The sequence below is a fragment of the Neoarius graeffei genome, chromosome 12, assembly GCF_027579695.1.
Source record: "Neoarius graeffei isolate fNeoGra1 chromosome 12, fNeoGra1.pri, whole genome shotgun sequence".
Lineage (NCBI taxonomy): Eukaryota > Metazoa > Chordata > Actinopteri > Siluriformes > Ariidae > Neoarius > Neoarius graeffei.
The window spans coordinates 11,416,700-11,438,088 of record NC_083580.1 but is presented as its reverse complement, the minus strand read 5'-3'; the positions used below and the strand labels follow the sequence as shown (position 1 = coordinate 11,438,088).

The 21,389-nt window shown below is 43.4% G+C and overlaps 1 protein-coding gene across 2 annotated transcripts in view; it reads right to left on the bottom strand.

Moving 5' to 3' along the window:
- Positions 1-21,389, bottom strand: part of sfswap (splicing factor SWAP) — a 401,543-nt gene that overhangs the window by 366,825 nt on the left and 13,329 nt on the right. For both annotated transcript variants that reach the window (XM_060935514.1, XM_060935515.1), the window contains exons 2-3: positions 19,902-20,065; positions 9,496-9,627 (exon numbers count right to left, since the gene is read on the bottom strand). In XM_060935514.1, coding sequence (XP_060791497.1) covers positions 9,496-9,627; positions 19,902-20,065 — 296 coding nt within the window. The remainder of the gene's footprint in view (positions 1-9,495; positions 9,628-19,901; positions 20,066-21,389) is intronic.

Sequence of the window (21,389 nt, the reverse complement as noted above, 5' to 3'; positions counted from 1 at the left end):
GACGATATGCATATCGAAATCGAAATCGCGATACACAGAGCCACGATCCGTGTCGCGATACAAGAAGGCAGAATCGCGGTACACCCTTTCAAACTTCTCCTCAGCCCAAAAACAGAGGCGCTTCCAAACTTCAATTTATGAATACTTTACTTTTTATTTAAATTACATTTTAAACTTACTTAAATTACTTTTATTTTTTTTATATCTATTAGTAAGTCGTTTTTTCGCCGACCTGCGACAATCTTCTGCGAGTCACGCAACGTCCACACTCGCCACTGGCAGAGCATTCATTTCTTTTAAGCGGTCGCCATTCTGGTTGCGACGCGGGCAGTGAATCTGTAAACAAGCAGCTCATTGGCTGGCTAGGTGTGCCACAAGCCAATCACAATCACTTGACCGGAAAGGCATGCAGTGTTGCCAGATTGGGCGGGTTTAGGTGCTTTTTGGCTGGTTTTGAACATATTTTGGGGTGGAAAACGTTAGCAATATCTGGCAACACTGAAGGCATGTCTGCTTGGGCGGAAGCCTTCTGCGGCAGTTACATTTTGACACGCGAGCAATGTTTCACCATAAAAATTCCGTAATTTCCATCTGTTTTCCGCGATCACAGAAAATCATTGGCCCTATGAGAGTGAGACAGTGAGAGAGCCACCCCCCCCCAAAAAAAAAAAAAATTTTAACGGATTTACACGATTTGGAAAAATGACTTTTTCAGAACCGAAAGAAACAGAGCTTCCGGCTCAACAGTATTATTTTGAGAAATAAAACAATCTTTGGATATACATTTGTGCATACATATTACTCATTCCCTGCAGTGGTCTGAATTATTTGTTATTAAATAGTTAATGTAAGTAAGTAAATGTTAAGTCAATTCACTACTTTAAAAAAACATTTAAAAAAAAAATCGTGGGTGTATCGAATCGTGGGTCAAAAATCGCGATACGAATCGAATCGTGAGTTGGGTGTATCGTTACAGCCCTAATTCCGATATTTAATAAAATGAGGTAAATAGAATTTTGATTATAAAAAAAAAAAAAAATTTGCCTTCAGTTCTCCTTTAAAAATCCGTAAACAAATAAAACACCACTGAGAACTATTGAATTGGAATAAATATTAAGGCCATATTTCTGAGACCTGGAACCTAATATTTCTTTGAAGGCTGAGCTCGTGAGTGTCTCGGAAGGGATAGAAAAAGCCCAGCCTTCACTATTTATTCAACAAGCAGATCATTAATACAGTCCAGCTCAGCGTGCTGGTGATGAACAGCCTTTGCGTATCGCCGTCCTGTTTAACTTGTGCCACTGGAAACCTTAGCCGATTTTTTTTAAACCTTTGAAACGACACCTCGTTTAACTTTACAGCGCCTGAATAATTCATCATCGAGATCTGTGTATATGCAAAGGCAAATTTGCATGTTTTCAAGGCCTGGTAACTGTTTATCTATTGAGAAATGACCTCGAGACTCGTTTGAAGAGTTTCTACTCGGGCTTGCATGACTATTAAAGTGCCCCTGAAAATAAAATGGCTGTTTCAGAGTTTTGTGTACGTGTTCTTCGGCTTTACAAAAACAAAGTGTGGACTTTTTGGGATGAGTCATCCTGCGCTAGCTTGTAGTTAAATGTTGCTGAAAAGATATATATACACACACACTAGTGCATCTCAAAAAAATAGAATCTTGTGAAAAAGTTCAATATTTTCCATCAGTTACTTAAGAAAGTGAAAATGTTATATATTATAGACTCATTACACAAACTAAAATGTTTCAAGCATTTTTCTATTTTAATTTTAATCAGTATGGCATACAGTACAAAAACATAAAAAACCCATCTCGAAATATTAGAATATTTCATTTCGAGTTTGAGTAAAACAGTATGAACACAGTGTATCTCTCGGTCTAGTTCAGTACACACAACCACAATCATGGGGAAGACTGCTGACTTGATTGTTGTCCAGAAGATGATCACTGATGCCCTCCACAAGGAGGGTAAGCCACAAAAGGTCATTGCTGAAAAGGGTGGCTGGAAAAGGTGCACAAGCAACAGGGATGGCCGCAGTCTTGAGAGGATTGTCAAGAAAAGTTGATTCGAGAACTTGGGAGAGCTTCACAAGGAGTGGACTGAGGCTGGTGTCAGTGTATCAAGACCCATCACGAACAGACATCTTCAAGAAAGGGGATACAACTTTCGCATTCCTAATATCAAGCTACTCCTGAGCCAGAGACAATGTCAGAAGTGTCTTATCTGGGCTAAGGAGAGAAAGAAATGGACTGTTGCTCAGTGGTCCAAAGTCCTCTTTTCAGATGAAAGTACATTTTGCATTTAATTTGGAAATCACAGTTCTAGAGTCTGGAGGAAGAGTGGAGAGGCACAGAATCCAAGGTGTTTGAAGCCCAGTGTGAAGTTTCCACAGTCTGTGATGATTTGGGGTGCCATGTCATCTGCTGGTGTTGGTCCACTGTATTTTATCAAGTCCAAAGTCAACACAGTCTACCAGGAGATTTTAGAGCACTTCATGCTTCCATCTGCTGACAAGCTTTTTGGAGATGCTGATTTCCTTTTCCAGCAGGACTTAGCACCTATCCACAGTGCCAAAACTACTACCAAATAGTTTGCTGACCATGATATTACTGTGTTTGATTGGCCAGCCAACTTGCCTGACCTGAACCCCACAGAGAATCTATGGGGTATTGTCAAGAGGAAGATGAGAAACACCCGACCCAAAAATACAGATACGCTGAAGGCCACTATCAAAGCAACCTGGGCTTCAATAACACCTCAGCAGTGCCACAGACTGATCACCTCCATGCCACACCGCATTGATACAGTAATTCATGGTAAAGGAGTCCCAACCAAGTACTGAGTGTATAAATGAATATACTTTTCAGAAGTTGGACATTTCTGTATTGTAAATCCTTTTTTTGATTGATCTTAGGGAATATTCTAATAATTTGAGATACTGGATTTCTGATTTTCATGAGCTATAAGCCATAATCATTAAAATTAAAACAAAAAAAGCTTTAAATATTTCACTTTACATGTAATAAATATAGAATATATGAAAGTTTACCTTTTTGAATTAAATTATGAAAAAAAGGAACTTTTTCATGGTATTCTAATATTTTGAGATGCACTCGTATATATTAGATACACTCTACGGCAAAAGGTTTGAGAATGTGTGCTTGCTGAACACCCCGTTCCAGATTTAGCCGTGCTTTGCTGTTATAACCAGCTCCACTCTTCTGGGACGGCTTTTCACTAGATTCTGGAGTGTGGTTATGGGAATGTGTGTTCGTTCAGCCACTGAGGTCAGGTGAGAAGGTATGGGCCACCTATGGTGACCTCCTTTTCGCGGTGTGGACGTGAATGTGTCTTGGGCCATTAAACTGACGTCCACTTTATAAAGTAGAAATACGGACTCGTTCGTGCACCAATAGCACGAACACCAGCAGGCTAAATGCTTGGATTTCCAGCAGACAAGGCACCAGAGTTTACACGAGAGTTTTTTGGATGGCCAATACGGCCATGAAAATTCCAGAATTCCGTCCATATAGAACAATTATATGATGGATGTCGTTTACTTACTTGACCGGTTCTTGTTATAATATGGATTACTACAGTTGTGGGGTGGAATGGAGGACTTGCATGTGACGTCACAGCCGATCCAGATTGTGACAGACGCCATCTTGTCGGTCAAACGCCATATTTCCGCCTTCTACTTCTGCTTCTACCTTTTCTTCTGGAAAACCCTACTATATACAATTCTACTACAACGGCTGCGGCTACAAGCTCTCCCTACCTGTGCACGTTTTTTATGTTTATTTTTGCGTGTTGTTCGTCTGTACCGGACTTCAATATCCACTACAACCGTATGGACTTACTGGACATTGGTTTCCAGCAGAAAATGATGGTTTGTAGCGATTTCCATCGCATGCACAACATTCCGGACAAGAAAAAAAAAAAAAACATTCCGGACGAGATAGCGAGACCAGCGGGGTCTCCGTGGATTGTTATTGGAAGCAAAGCTAAGGAGGCGGCGCCGGGAGAGGAAGCAAAAGCGAGGCTGCAGAGCCGGCCTGTTGACTAAGCTCAGAAAACAGCCACTCAAACCTCCACTGCTAAGCCGCTACCTCTCCAACGCCAGGTTAACAAGACGGACGATTTGGAATTACAGCTGGAATTACCTTATTCGATTCTATAATCGGCTGGTCAGTGCTATACTCAATACTTACTTACCCATCCAGTGAGGATCATTTTCTTGTTTACAAGATGCCACATCTGAGTCGCTGACAAATCCTGAATTTCTGTAAAGATAACTGTCCAGAGATTTATAAGCACGCAGTGCTTCACCACTGAACAGCGAGGGAAAGTTGATGAGGTAATATACACGTCCGGGTATTCCACCTCTGGCAGTTCCATATCCACTGACACGGTCGTGAAAACTCCGTCCGGTAAGCCATAAGGGTCACTAATCTGTAGGTCGTTTATTTTAGACATATATCTAGTTATCTGTTCATTAGAAAAATGAGCCGTGTAGTCCGTCGGTTGAAATTGATCCATTCTGTACACGAGTGCAGCAGTATTCAGCTGTGCTGTTGACCGACAAGATGGCGGCTGTTAACTTTCCGGTCACGTCACTGCAAGATCTCGATAGGGGTATTTACTGCATGTTTATTATTATTTACTATTTGATCTCGAATACATTAAGAAGGCATGAAATTGCACTAATTAGTATCTTTGGACGAGGCACACTGGTTAATTGAAAAGCATTCCAGGTGACTACCTCATGAAGCTGGGTAAGATCATACCAATAGCGTGTAAAGCGAGTCATCAAGGTAAATGCTGGATATTCTGAACAAGATGGTCAATAACGGCGTAGGAACGATCTAAAGTGGGCCGCCTTGCATAATAAATGTTACAAGCTATACACACCTTCCCACATTAATAAATACAAAGTACCTGCATCTTTCAGTTTGTTTGTTTTTTAAACCAAGGCTGAATACTTCTCATCTCATCTCATTATCTGTAGCCGCTTTATCCTGTTCTACAGGGTCGCAGGCAAGCTGGAGCCTATCCCAGCTGACTACGGGCGAAAGGCGGGGTACACCCTGGATAAGTCACCAGGTCATCACAGGGCTGACACATAGACACAGACAACCATTCACACTCACATTCACACCTACGGTCAATTTAGAGTCACCAGTTAACCTAACCTGCATGTCTTTGGACTGTGGGGGAAACCGGAGCACCCGGAGGAAACCCACGCGGACACGGGGAGAACATGCAAACTCTGCACAGAAAGGCCCTCGCCGGCCATGGGGCTTGAACCCGGACCTTCTTGCTGTGAGGCGACAGCGCTAACCACTACACCACCGTGCCGCCCAGCTGAATACTTTTTTTTTTTTTTAAATCGACACTTAACAATGTAGGTGAGGGATTATTATATCAAAAGTATTAAAACAACTGAGGATAAAATACATCCCATCATAAAGCTACTTGTACAAGCTTATAGCCAAGCTATTCCAAAGGCTGTGGCGGTTCTGTATGAATGTTTGATGGCTTCTAGAACAGATTCAACATTATATGTTAAAGTCAAATGGGAAAGAGAGCTAGGTGAGGAGATTCCAGACGAGATATGGTATGATATGTGGAAAACACATCAAATTACAACACGATCTTTGAAATGGAGGGAATTCAGTTGGAAGAATCTAATTCGGTCCTTTATTACACCTAAAATTAGAAGTAAACAGATAAATGTTCAACAGCCATGTTGGAGATTATGCAACCACATGGATCCAGATAATACACACTTTTTTTTGGAATTGCACAAAAATACAACCCTTCTGGGGGAATATTCACTCAGTTCTCTGTGATGTTTTGGGATATATGATACCTAAATCGGCAGCACGGTGGTGTAGTGGTTAGCGCTGTCGCCTCACAGCAAGAAGGTCCGGGTTCGAGCCCCGTGGCCGGCGAGAGCCTTTCTGTGTGGAGTTTGCATGTTCTCCCCGTGTCCGCGTGGGTTTCCTCCGGGTGCTCCGGTTTCCCCCACAGTCCAAAGACATGCAGGTTAGGTTAACTGGTGACTCTAAATTGACCGTAGGTGTGAATGTGAGTGTGGATGGTTGTCTGTGTCTATGTGTCAGCCCTGTGATGACCTGGCGACTTGTCCAGGGTGTACCCCGCCTTTCACCCGTAGTCAGCTCGGATAGGCTCCAGCTTGCCTGCGACCCTGTAGAACAGGATAAAGCGGCTACAGATAACGAGATGAGATGAGACCTAAATCCTGTCTTGTTTTGTCCCTGGGTCATTTGGAGGGCACGGTGCATGAAAGTGACCAATATTTGGTCAGGATTCTTTTGGTGGCTGGGAAGAAGACTATTACTAAGAACTGGCTTAAGTCTGACACTCCAAGTTACAAACAGTGGATGACAATAATGGATGATATATTGGTGATGGAGCATCTCACATACAAGTTGAAAATGAAAGATGTTTACCGTATATGTGACACCTCACCGAATCCAGGGACGCATGTCGGCCGAAACGAATCCGAGATAATCGCAAAAGAAGCATTTTTTTTCGAAATTTGTGATTTTCGTTTTTTTTCCATCATGTGCAAGTTGAGATCTTGAAGAATGCAATCAGTATTTCAGATAATAGATTGTTTTGTTGGAAAAGCATACATTTTTTGTTGCAAATTGTCTCGTTTTTGTCAGGACTGTAGCCTGCTGGGGGTGTGGGTAAATTACCATATGGGCCATTCACATGATGATTTAAGTCTTTTGTTTTGTTTTTTTCGCCAATCAGCTGTATGATACGAGCTGAGCTCGTGGCTACTTAAGCTGCATACAGGCATGTAATTTCACTATGGAATGAATATGTGCCCAAATCCAGGGACACATGTCGGCCCGGGGGCATTTTGAGTTATTGACAGATTCAGAAAGTACAGTTTCTAAGCTTTCCAATGATGCCTTCCATGTGGAGATCTGACAATATTTGAAGAATGTGTGGCCTTTTGAAAGTGTATACTTCTTAAAACAGAAAAGGGAGAAAATCGCCCTCAAAGTTTTCCTTCTCAGCTACTCTGGGTGCAGGGCGGGCACATAATGGTGCTCATTTGCATGACATTAAGGAAAGCTCTACCCCCTACGAGCTAGCACGATACTACTTTCATGTAAACAAAGATCACCACATCAATTTTCCTTCCATGCAAAGTATGCCCAACACAATTATGAAGTACAAAAATAAGTCCTAAAGTATACTTTAACGTTTTGTGGTTGAAAAATTACTCACACCGTAAGAAAGAAAGATAGCACGATGATGACACAACTAACACAACACTAGTTTCATGTAAAGCCTCGGTCACAACCGGCCGTACCGTGCTCCTACGGCCGGTCTACATGCAAAAAACGCAAGAAACGCACATGCGCGTGATGTGCTGATTTTCAAGCCGCAAAGGTTCTTTTTCATGTCAAACAAACTCTACAGGCGCTTATGTTTTTTTCAGGTTGCAAGACAAACTTACGGCCAACGTGCGTCTTTCTCCACTAACAAAAAAAAAAAAAAAGCAGCGATTTGGGAAACGGCAAAAATCACACGGCCAAAAAATCGTACATCCGGTTGTGACCTAGGCTTAACCAAACCACAACACTCTCCGTTACATGCAAAAATAACCACACAGCCTTAGATTAATAAACTTACCCCATCAGAAAGAGAAACGGCGCCTTGCACACACCAATGCCTCCGATGGAATGTAATCCTAGCTTCCTTTTGCTTGTTTTTTTTTTGCTAGAAATGGTCATCTCCGATGTAAATACCGTGAGTCTGTTTGCTTTGCGGTGTTTCAGCTCCTCTGCGATCTGTTTAACTTGCTCATTCCATAGTGAAATCACACGCCTGTATGCAGCTTAAGTAGCCACGAGCTCAGCTCGTATCATACAGCTGATTCGCGGAAAAAAAAAAAGACTTAAATCATCATGTGAATGGCCCATATGGTAATTTACCCACACCCCCAGCAGGCTACAGTCCTGACAAAAACGAGACAATTTGCAACAAAAAATGTATGCTTTTCCAACAAAACAATCTATTATCTGAAATACTGATTGCATTCTTCAAGATCTCAACTTGCACATGATTGAAAAAAACGAAAATCACAAATTTCGAAAAAAAAAAATGCTTCTTTTGTGATTATCTCGGATTCGTTTCGGCCGACGTGTCCCTGGATTCGGTGAGCGGTCACATATGGAGCAAGCCAAACAGATCACAGAGGAGCTGAAACACCGCGAAGCAAACAGACGCACGGTAGTTACATCGGAGATAATCATTTCTAGCAAAAAAAATGCAACCAAAAGGAAGTGTTCTAGGACTACATATTCCATCGGAGGCATTGGTGTGTGCAAGGCGACGTTTCTCTTTCTGATGGGGTAAGTTTATTAATCTAAGGTTGTGTGGTTATTTTTGCATGTAACGGAGAGTGTTGTGGTTTGGTTACATGAAACTAGCGTTATGTTAGTTATGTCATCATCGTGCTATCTTTCTTTCTAACGGTGTGAGTAATTTTTCAACCACAAAACGTTAAAGTATACTTTCGGACTTATTTTTGTACTTTATAATTGTTTTGGGCATACTTTGCATGGAAGGAAAATTGACGCGGTGATCTTTGTTTACATGAAAGTAGCATTGTGCTAGCTCGTAGGGGGCAGGGCTTTCCTTAATGTCATGCAAATGAGCACCATTATGTGCCCGCCCTGCACCCAGAGTAACTGAGAAGGAAAACTTTGAGGGCGAATTTCTCCCTTTCCTGTTTTAAGAGGTATGCACTTTCAAAAGGCCACACATTCTTCAAATATTGTCAGATCTCCACATGGAAGGCATCACTGGAAAGCTTAGAAGCTGTACTTTCTGAATCGGTCAGTAACTCAAAATACCCCCGGGCCGACACGTGTCCCTGGATAACGTTATCGGACACATATAAAAAGATGTGGGAAATGGTTGACATGATAAAGGAAGACATGATTAATCAGATGTCAGTAACATTTACTAATACAACCTCACACAGGCTCTGTTTTTGTTTCTTTATATCTTTTGGGTTGTTTTTTTTCCAATACTATTGACGAGATTGTCTTGTATTGATAACTATGAAAACTAAATAAAGATTGTGAAAAAAAACAAACAACGATGTGGGAAAGAATTTGTGAAATGAGAAATCTGTGTACCGGTATCATGTTACATGACAACCTGGAGGTGAAATCATCGATTCTGGAACTGAGTGCGCGCAGCATGGAAGCTCATGATCATCAACAGAGCCCTGCTTATCGCTCGGTTACTGGCTCTAAACAAGCAGTGTGTGATCGGATAATGATTTATGACCTACAGCAAGGAACGCTCACTTTGGAACAAACAGAACGGACTACACCACAGTGCAGGAGTTTCCCCAGACAGTGAATGTATTCGTTGAATAGTCCGTAGTTGGTGTTTGTGTGTGTGTGTGTGTACCCACCCTTGTCTTTGTTGCCATCCTCTTCCTCAGTGGGTTGCGAGGGGTCGTAGTAATCAGCACTGTAGCGGAAAGCCACTGCGTTGTAGGAACCTTCATCAGCCAAAGCCTCGCTAAGCCTTTTATATTCCTCTTCTGCACATCACAGAAAAACAGAATACAAAAAAAAAAAAAAATCACATCTGTGTTATGTCTTAAACTTAAAGGGGTACAAAATATAATATATACGGTTGTTGATGTGACCAAGTAACGTATTCTTAAGTATTCTATCAAATTTATATACTAGAAAATAGGGGTCGACCGATAATCGGCCTGGCCGATATATCGGGCCGATATTCTGCATTTTTAGGGTTATCGGTATCGGCCATAATTTCTACCGATATGCCGATAACATGCCTTTTTGCAGCCATTTCGTTCCTAACGCGACTGTCACTGCACGTCCTTTCCTGCACTCGCCTCTCTGAGTTCAAGAACACGGTCCCGCCCACCAGAACATCTGATTTGTTTGGCACAAGAGATATAGCCAATCGACACGCGCAGCTAAACACTCTGAACTGTTTCAAGGCGCCCGTATCAAGGTAAGGACACGCTGCTTTTGCCGCAATAAGTCACAAACACACAAGTTGCAAAAGCACAACATCATTATATGTTTACATTCTTCATCTACTACTCGTTAAAATTGTCCATTTGCATCTGTGTAGCCAGGCAAACTTAGCTTACGGAAGGAAGCACTTGAATTAGCCTACAACCAACTAGTCTCGCTGAAACAGCATAACGTAGGCTGCAGTCATTTTTAAATCCCCGTCTGGAAACGTTGTGAATGTGTCAGTAGTTCTACTCGAACAGTAGAATGACAGCCATACAGAGAGGTGGTCAAGGCAACTTTATAAAGCGCTGTTTGAACATTTAAACAAGCCAGGTGTGACTAGTATTTATAATTCTTGCGCACGTGATTCTCCTCGCTAGCGCTTCTGATTCGGAAAGCGATATACTCTTAAAGGAGCAGCCGCTCCTGATAGGGAGTGATAGCCGACTTTACTGTATGTTTGATTTTACTTTTTAAAAAATGCTGCAGGCAGCTCCCTACACTTGGTTTGTTATTTAAAAACTACTTGAAGTTGGTAAGTCTTACTGAGTTCTTAGTGTAAAAGAATCCAGAGTGTATTTTCATTTATTTTCCACTGAAAATGGTGAGCTGTAATATAGTAGGGAGTGATTTTATTTTTTTATTGGTGAATATTTATTTTATTATTTTATTTCTCATTTTATTCTAACTAATGTTTGACTTTATTGTACAAATGCTGCTGGCATCTCCCTGCACAAAATTTCATGTTCAATTTTACAATTAAACATACATTTCATGGATATGAAGGTCTGTGTCAGTGTGCGCTATGTTTAATTTCATGTGAATTATAATGTTTACATTTATCGGTTGCACATATCGGTTATCGGCATCCCAATTCCATAATAATCGGTATCGGCCCTGAAAAAAACATATCGGTCGATCCCTACTAGAAAACAGCGAAATATATTGGTAATTGTAAATATAATACTTTATACGCTAAACCGCACAAGAGTCGCCATTTTTAAAAGACCGTGACGTCAGCGCTACCCACTGCACTAGCGGAACTCTCCGAAATAGAGGAGATAAGCGTGTAATCATGGCGTCGGGCGCATCGAGTGAAAGCGACAGCTCTGTCGAATCATACGAGGAGATCCCGCAAGACACACTGCAAGCAGGCTATGGCTTAGAAGGGTACCAGTTTGAACCTAGGAGAGGTACTCTCGACTCCGGTGATGAAATAAGAGAAGAAAGCTCGGATGACGGCGAGGATGAGACTGATGCTGACCATGGGCATGGCGAGCGTGGGGCAGAGCGTCTGCGTGCAGGTGACACGGCGTGGTGCTCGTGCGGAAAATGTAACGTGGAGTTGCTCACGAGTCCAGCAGAATTTATTTGCTGCAATGAGATAGGCGCCACCCGTGGACTTGCGAAATCGTCGCAAGACGCAGAAACAGGTATTTCACACGTGCTATTCCCAACCTCAATGAGCCAACACAACTGGGCACATACATACGTCATGAGTGTTACGCAGAGAAAATGAACGTGCATTCTGATTGGATAAAATTAATATCATGGCGGGCTGTTCAAACTGCGGAAATAGTTTGCTCGAGCTACTTTCAAAACACTATAACTTTCCAACCTTAGAACAAAAAACTTTTGTAAGTCTTGAATAAGGTTCGTCAATGTGTGTTTTATTGTTATATTTACTCTATATATTGCCCTCTGTTCCCCTTTAAACAGGTGATGCATATTTTAAGGCTGTACCATACTGGAGAAGTGATAGAACAAGAACAATTCCCATAGTACATCTAGGGCATGCCAGAAAATGCCAATAAAAGATGCGTTATGGATGTGACAGAAAAAGTATCACTTTTCTTGGGTGACTGTACATTTTTATCAAACTCTGTGAAATTGTAAACCTAATGTCGAAATGGAGATATCCGTTTGATAGATATCGCCATAGGTGAATATTAAAAAATCTTTGTTTAAAATATTTTGGATTTCATGCAGAGTTTCGGAAGGAAAAGTCAGCGTTATGGATGTGACGCGTCTGAAATAGACATGGCATATGTTTAGAAAATCAGCAATTTAACCACCGTAACCCTTTGAAAAACTCTCTAAATATCAGCTAAAACTATCAAAGTTCTTAAATAATATTTAGGATGGCTATTGTTTTGCTGTTTTGTGGATTTTAGCATACATTTCTGTGGCTTGTGGCAATAATATAGAATTGTACATGATCAAAGTTGATTTTAGCTTGGGTTTTACATTATAAGAAAGACTGACAGTGACATATTAGGTGATCAAAATATTTATTTACGTATGTCAGGGTTCTCTATAGAGGGGTGGGGGTCAATCGGATGACCTTGAATCAAATTTGCATAAATTTACTTATGTCATTTGCATAGAATTTGCATAAAATGATCTCAAATAGTAATCATTTATGGCCCTTTTCCACTACCCTTTTTCAGCTCACTTCAGCCCGACACGGCTCGCATTTCGACTACCTCAGAGCAGCACGACTCAGCTCGCTTCAGCCCTACTCAGCACCCACAACTCGCACGGTTTTGGAGTGGGGCTGAAGCGAGCCAAACCGAGCCGAGTGGGGCTAGGGGCGTGAGGAGACACTCCCCTGTGCACTGATTGGTGAGGAGGAGTGTCCTCACATGCCCACACACGCCCCGCGAGCACGCTGGGATTTGTAAACACCGTAAACCTGGAAGAAGAAGAATTACGAGAATTTCTGAAGCCTTATGCGCCTCGCCTCATCTATACGCTCTTGCCAGTATCGGTTGGCGTTGTCGGTGACAACAAGCCACAGCACCAAGACCAGCAACACTAACGACTCCAATTTTTGCAAATACCTCTCCCTCTGCTCGCCCTGTAAATGCCCTACGTCGCTGTATAGTGAAGGTGTTTTCTGCGTCTGGCTCCTTTTTGTTTTATGTTTGTCGTTTGTCGCCTTCCTCGCATTCAAACTGACTCGAGCCGTGACGTCCAAAATGGCAGCCTAACGATGCATCACATGACTTGGTCATGTGGGTGAAAAACCTCAATAGCCTAGATTAATCGATAATTGACCATTAAGAATTTCGTGAAGAAGAATGACGTTCATCTTCATCGACAAAAATGAATAGCCTATAGGTTGTTGCGTTGTGCAAGTCTTCAAGCAATGAATTTCGCTGTCTGTCACGGACAAACATTTGGCCGTACCCTGGCTTCAGTTACCTACGAGCTTCCGTAGCGTAGGTCAATCGCTTAAAAATCAACATGAAGCAGCACGGCGAAGTGTGGCGTGGGACCATTTTTAAATGTCCAAGTTTACTGTCATCACTATAATGGAGCGTATAAATACAATTCATCCGCAACAAAAATGATGTAGCCTACTATTTGAACAGCGCGCACCGGAGCCTAGTTGGTGGGTGTGGTTAGTGGAGTGTTTATCCTCCGGTTACTTATAGTGACTAGAACTGGAGTCGTATAGATGTACGTACTTCCTCACTTCCTCGATCACCGCTCTTCGTGCTGCTCCATCTTCGCTCGTGTTTTAAAAATGGCGGTCGTGAAAACAAAACAAACCGGGAAAGTAGGGAAGCGGAAGTGCATGTACAGCGGATGTAGAGTGGACCAATCAGAGCCCTCTTGTCTGCGACGCTGTCTGTGAGGCTTCTGCGGTGGTCACAATTTTTGGGAGATGCGCGCAGAGTGTCTGCGAAGGGGGGGGGGGGGCTACGCAGACACCATCTGCGACGCCATCTGTGAGGACTGTGTTGTCAGCATAAATTGGCCTTCAAAGTAAGGGGAGGACAGGCGCGCTGCCCCATAGACTCCCATTATAAACGTGGCAGCGCTTGTACTGCAAAATCAGAAAAGTCACTCATTATTAACTCGCTCTAGCGTCCTCATTTTTTACACTACAGACAAAAAAAATTACATCAACGTGTTCAGGAGAGCCTTGTGGCACTCAATGGGAAAGAATTTTGTGAATATCTCCTTCCAATTTCATGTAAATCCCCGTTGTTTGGAGGGTGCACTCTGAGCAAATACTGCCCTTTCTGTGTGCCTTTCTGTGTCTCTAAGCGCAGCACGCTGGTGGGGGAGGGGCTGCTTGCTCTCACACACACACAATGAGTTTCACACTCGGGTGCTGTCGCGTTGTCGGTACTCCAACAGAGAAAGGCTATCTGTCACAAAGAAAACAAAGGGACGTCTCTTCCTTTTGTAAAGGGGCGGCAGCAATTAAACGGGGGCGGGAATCACAGAAAGGGGGGCGGCCCGCACCTCTAAGGCCCTGTCCACACGGCAGCGGATTCAGGTGAATCAGATAAAATTCTTTATCGTTTCGGCCTGGCGTCCACACGGCACCGGCGTTTTGGGTGCCCCACAACATATTTTTTGAGAACGGGTTCCAGAGTGGAAAAATCTGGCAACGGCGCCGTTGCGAAGTAGTCTGGATGAGTAGAACGGATTTGTTTACGATGACATCACAACCACATGACTAGAACAAGCAGCACTCTCGCTGTTTTGTATGAAACACTGCATTGCATTCACTTTTGTATACAGCTTTTCTTTTAAATAAACAAGTAACTGAACCATTTCTTGAATTTCTTTTTTTTATTGGATAAGACTGCTTTTCAAAATGTTCACACACGATATAAAAAGTTATATAAATTATATAAAAATGCTTTTCAAAATGTTCACACACAATAAGAAAATTAAGTTATATAAAACTATGCACACTAATAAAACTAATTTGTACACACAGAAGGCACGATTTCCTCGCGTAGTCGCAGCCATCTTCTTGTTGTTGTGTGCTTGTTCCTGACAGTGCTTCACGCCGGGTAGAAGAAGGGGTTTATGCGCATGCGTCTACTTCTTCTATTGTTCTGGTGTCTCCGATGGGACCGTCTTACAGCGCACGTAGAGGTGTGGCATGTGTATTGCATCGTTTTCAGCAAGCGTTGCGTTGCCATATGAACCTGATATTTTACTGATCCGTTGCCCATGTGGACGCGATATTTTTTTGAATAAAATCTCATTGCCGTTGTCGTGTGGATGTAGCCTAAAACCCCTCGTGGAGAACCCTGTATGTATTTATTTGTTTAGTTTGAAATTTGGGATCTCCTGTCTACTGTCTATTCTGCCTGTACAGCTTCATTGAAGTGAAGCCTGCCTCTGTTGTCCACCAAAGGATTGAGGAGCCTGATGATCTGCTCCCTAGCCACCCATGATTTGTCCTCCTTCAGTGGCATGATAAAAACAAAGCCAAACTCATCACTCTTTCTGGGAAATTGAACTGCTACCCCATGTCGATCAAAATCTGTGACGAGGCCCACATAATCCCTCCTGGATTTTTTACCCTCATATGGCACTAACACACAATCCCCAGTTTTGACGTTTTGCAACTTTTCAGCTAGATTGGCGTCAGGCTCGTCATCATTTGCATCATCCTCATCTGTGGAATCCGGGATCTGAAACAGTGTGCGTGTGGATGATTCTATTGCTGTGGAGTACGCCTTGTATTTAACTTGACCCCATGACACAGGAGCAACAGAATGCACGTTCAGTGTACCTGGAAGAGGTGAATTACGCACATTCGTCTTCAAACCTCAGAATTATCTGGACTCAAGCTGTTCTTACGCAGTGAAAGTCAGAGGCGTGTCTCGTTATCTGCTCACAGTGGTGTTCCCGATGTGTGAAGCAGAGCTCCATGCTTAAAACATGGTGATGTATCGAGCTGATTTTTGATGGCTTTTGCAACCGTACAACATCCGTACACCACCACAGGGAACCTGACTGGAACTGCAAGGCAAAGTCTCTCAGACACCTGACCACCAAACAACAAAACCGTGATCTTGATTTACATACAAGACAGTGCTACACAAATCAAAATCCAGAACGTCAAAGACGTAGTAGGTCATCTGGCCTGCCATCAAAACAAACCATCGAACAGAACTGAAATGTGACGATGTGAGAGAGGACCGACCTCCACGACTAATGCCGCTTTTCCACTACCAATGTGGCTGAGTTGGGCTGAGTCGAGCTGAGCGGGGCTGTTGGAGTTGCATTTCAACTACAACCGCGCTGAACCGTGCTGGCTGGAAGTGGGTGGACACATTGGGTGGAGTTAGCGAAAGTGGGTGGACATCACGTGATGTCATTAGGCGGCGCAAACAGTGACATCAGTGACCTTTTAAGCGGTAGTCTCACGACCCGGATAGTAAACAATAAACATGGAGGACATGGAGTCGTTAGTGTTGCTGGTCTTGGTGCTGTGGCTTGTTGTCACCGACAACGCCAACAGATACTGGCAAGAGCGTATAGATGAGGCGAGGCGCATAAGGCTTCAGAAATTCTTGTAATTCGTAATTATTCTTCTTCCGGGTTTATGGTGTTTACAGATCCCAGCGTGCTCGCGGGGCGTGTGTGGGCATGTGAGGACACTCCTCCTCACCAATCAGTGCACAGGGGAGTGTCTCCTCACGCCCCTAGCCCCAATCGGCTCGGTTTGGCTCGCTTCAGCCCCACTCCAAAACCGTGCGAGTTTTGGGAGCTGAGTAGGGCTGAAGCGAGCTCAGTCGTGCTGCTCTGAGGTAGTCGAAACGCGAGCCGTGTCGGGCTGAAGTGAGCTGAAGCGAGCTGAAAAAGGGTAGTGGAAAAGGCCCATAATTGTTTCCAACAGGAAAATCAACAAAGGACTAAATTTTGGTCCCCGACGGAAGATCGACCCAAAACCTCCATCAGAACTGAATTCGCGAGATAAATGAGAGGAGATACAATTCTAGTCGGAAGAAAAGGCGTTAAGTTGACCTGATTACTAATTTGTCAGCAAAAAAATTGACAACACAATGACCGAGTTTTGTGCAGAAGGTCTCGTTCTTTCAAATAAAACAATCGGAACTGAAATCCATTGAGAACTGACGGAGGGAGGAGACGCAATTTCACTGAAAAAAAAAAATCAACAAACAAATGACCAAGGTTTGCTCCCTGAAGGAAGATCTACGCAAAACATCGATCAGAACTGAAATCGGGTGAGAACTGCGAGAGGAGATGGAATTCTCGTGAGAAGTCCCAAAATTCGTTAAGGTGACCTAATTAGCAGTTCGTTAGCAAAAAATCTGACGATAGAACGACCAGGTTTTGTACAGAAGGTCTCATCTCACCTCACCTCACCTCATTATCTCTAGCCGCTTTATCCTGTTCTACAGGGTCACAGGCAAGCTGGAGCCTATCCCAGCTGACTACGGGCGAAAGGCGGGGTACACCCTGGACAAGTCGCCAGGTCATCACAGGGCTGACACTTATACCCTGTCCACACTAGGGATTTTGTACCGATACGAAACTACTTTCGTACCGCAACACCTGTCCACACTAGCAACTATACCGGTACTGTAGCGGTACGAAACCCACAAATGTATGGGTTTCGTACCGGTACAGTATCGGTACTGTAGCGCTTCGCTGTAGTGTGGACAGATGAAGCGGTTCTGTATCGATACAAATATAATGCGCAAGCGCAATGAACCATTCCTACTTCTTCCGGGTTATTCATACAATACAATACGCACGCGCTTTCCAGCTGCAAATAAAATGTCAAAATGGCTCAAAACGACCGTGGAGCTACATGGAGCAAAGAAAGGGGGGAGAAAGGGAGAGAAAGGGAGGGGAAGAGAAGGGAAGAGGGAGAAAGTGAGGGGGGAGAAAGGGAGATTCGTTTTCTTTGTTTCTTTCTTTCTCAACTGCGTCGCGCGTTTTATGCAATTCGACTGAATAAATGACCACCAGAAATACAGACTGTACACTGACAACAAAAAGCACAGACACACGTCATTTCATCCGCCATATATTCTCGGAAGGAAGTTACTCGGTAACCACGGAAACATTTCGCGCACGCGCATTTCAACTAACGTGAAAGAAAACCGCAAACATATTTCTCGCTAGTGTGGACAGATGCACTAAACTGTACCGGTATACTTTGTATCGATACAGTTATACCACTTTCGTACCGGTATAAGTGTGAACACAGCATTAGACACAGACAACCATTCACACTCACATTCACACCTACGGTCAATTTAGAGTCACCAGTTAACCTAACCTGCATGTCTTTGGACTGTGGGGGAAACCGGAGCACCCGGAGGAAACCCACGCGGACACAGGGAGAACATGCAAACTCCACACAGAAAGGCCCTCGCCGGCCACGGGGCTCGAACCCAGGACCTTCTTGCTGTGAGGCGACAGCGCTAACCACTACACCACCGTGCCGCCCCGAATCAACGTCAACTGGTTAATTTTTTTTTGGTTGTCGGTTAAAAAAAAAAAAAAAAAATCAATCGTTTTGAAGCTGCCGATTTTGGAGCGGAGAACCTGGAATTCCGTGTTGTAAACGCTTGGGGCATGCCATACGGTGTAAGGACGACAGCTGACAAATCAGAAACACCCATTCAGTCATGTCCCGCCCTCCCGCCCCAGTTAAAGACAGCTGACAAATCAGAAACACCCATTCAGTCATGTCCCGCCCAGCTGCCACTCGGCGAAAGAAAAGTGTAGACACAGGCTTTTTAGCTTACAAATTACTATTCTGTTTTTTTTTTAAATTATTATTAGAAGGCACATGGAGTTTAGTCCTGCCTTGGCCAGTGCATTCTGAAAGTATGTTTCGGTCTGTAGCCAACAATGCATGTTATTGCAGATCATATCTCTCCACACAAACTAAAGGCACAGATGCCGACTTTTTTTTTTTTGAATCGCGCAGATCCCTTTTTTTTGGGGGGGGGGGGGGGGGGGGGGGCATTGGAGTGTCTGATTGTAATTTCAAGGTGGATTCTGTATTAAAATTACTAAATAGGCGGGTGCCGTTGCAGTCCACGAGGCGTGGGGGGTGTGGGAGGAGGGCAGTGGATCGGGGGGCTGCGCGCGTTTGCGTGGAAGCTGCGCAATCGGTTTATTAAACTGTACATTCAATTTTGCGCGGCTTCGGCGCGGGCGTGTGCGGCTTTCTGATTTGCTGTTTTCTTCTCGTGCTTGTACTTCCTGTGTTTCGTGGACTGTGGCGGCATTTGCTTATATGCAGAATTTGCTTTGATGAAGTTGTGGTCGGACGCTCCAACGCCCCCCTTGAGAAAGGAAGGTCGGATCTGCGCGATTCAGCCGTGGAGAGGGCGGCATCCGCCAAAAGGCGCGCCGTTTGCATCCCTGTAATAATTCCAATTCTAGAATTTTAAACTCATAGGTTAACCGGCTAATGAGGCTCGGTGGTCGGCCAAGATTTTTTTTTAGTTTTCGCCATCCCTAAATCAGAACTGGAATCTATTGAGAACTGATGGAGGAGATACGATTTAACTGAAAAAGTCGGAAACAATTTGTTTACAACAGGAAAAAAAAAAAAAAAAAATCAAACAAACAAACGACCAAGTTTTGTTCCTCAATGGAAGATCTATGCAAAACACCGATCGGAACTGAAATCGGGTGAGAACTGCGAGAGGAGATACAATTCCAGCGAGAGGCCTGGAAAATTCATTCATTTGGCCACTCGTCAGCGAAAAATCTGGCAAAACGATGACCAAGTTTTGTGCGGCGTGACGAGTTCTTTCAAATAAAACGATCAGAACGGAAACCCGTGCTGAACTGACGGAGGAGATACGGTTTAACGGAATTGTGGACGACAAGATAAACGTGACGTCAGTTATCGGTATCGTGGGACCGGCCCTTCATGTTCGCGTAATGACTTGCGTTGGCACCCACCGGTAAAATTGCGGTCTTTAGTTCCTGATCGTGCACAGAAAAGCTTTCAGAACTGATGATAACTGGAACCGAAATCGCGACACCCATTTCCTGGAATCCGTACCTTGCCTGGCTTCCTCTTCCAGCAGGTCCGTGTGCAAGGCCAGGTATCTCTCTTCATCACACAGTGCCTCGATCCTTGCTTCTTCTTCAGAAAGCTGGTAGTTCTGGTTCCACGAGCCTGCGTCATACTCCGAAAGGTCATGTAAATGACCGCGGCCGTCGTATCTGCAAATAAATCGCTTGATTAGACAGGAAATCGGCCGAGGCGCAAACACAGAACAAATACTCACCGCATCGGGCAGAGCCTGAAGGTAAAAGGCTTTTCAAACCAAAACTATTTCTCTTACAAGCCAACTGCACAGTCCCTTGGAGGCAAAAGAAATAAGCATCGCTACTGCATCACTTTGGTGTATAGACCGAGAGAAAAAAAAAAACAGTCATTTTTCTTACTATAGACGTACAATCCAATTCTCGACTAAGCATTTAAAAGTTTCAAAAGCCCTGGAGTCAAACGTAATGAAACAAAAGAGCAACTTTCCTCTTACCTTACACGGTTTCAGAAAAAAGACAGCTTGTACCACGTTACTCTCTCTCTCTTTTTTTTTTTCACATGATCTCTCACGTCAGCATTCTTACTTTTATTGTCAAATGGTACATCCACACAAGCCCGAGCACATAAATACCTATCCGCAAGAACCCCATATGGACGATTTTTTCCTGCGCTTGCTCCTCTATTCCACTTCTCAGTTCCAGTCTCTTCGTCGAAAGAGAGAAGTGGGCGCTGAGGTGGCAATCGGGGCCTGGCAGGACCCCTTAGCCTTAAATCGCTGAGAAAATAAGGGCTGGGTTACGTGATAGAGAGACACACACATACACATTGGAAACAGGGAACAGATCCACGTATATTAAGGTGGCTCCTTGTGAGGAGGCTGCTTCGTGAACATGATCTACAGTACATCACCGTATGTGTGCTTCATGATCAGAAATTAAAATGGGCGCCCAACCAAAAACAGACAGAAAAAGGAGTGGAGGGGGAAAAAAAAAATGTCAATGCTGGATCTTTTTTTTTTTTTTTGGAGAAAATCAATCATTTTATAAAGAACCACCTTAATACACAGACTGATTTGACAAAGTTGCAGTTACAGCAGAGGAATTTGCTGTGGCTGGCACTTGGATATATTATTATTTCAGAATAAATTTCCTCACGTAAACCGGGAAACTACAATTCTGAAAGAATGGAAACATTTCGTTTTGATTTGTGCTTCATGAAAAAGTTGCACAAAAGCATCGCACTTTGTAGCTAAACTGTAGAACGCGCACCAAATTGAAAAACTTTCTACCTGGGAAGACGCAGGTTCCCAACCTTTGTCCTGATGTACCAACCAACATCCTGGATATTTGGGTTTTCCAGAGCAGCTACGCATTAAAGTGCATATCACGGGTAAATTCAGGCGCAAGATCAATGTAATTCTCCTATTTTATAGTAAACTTTGGTCAAATATCTGTTACATTCTCTACAATTTTTTTTTTTTACCTTGCGCAATATGGA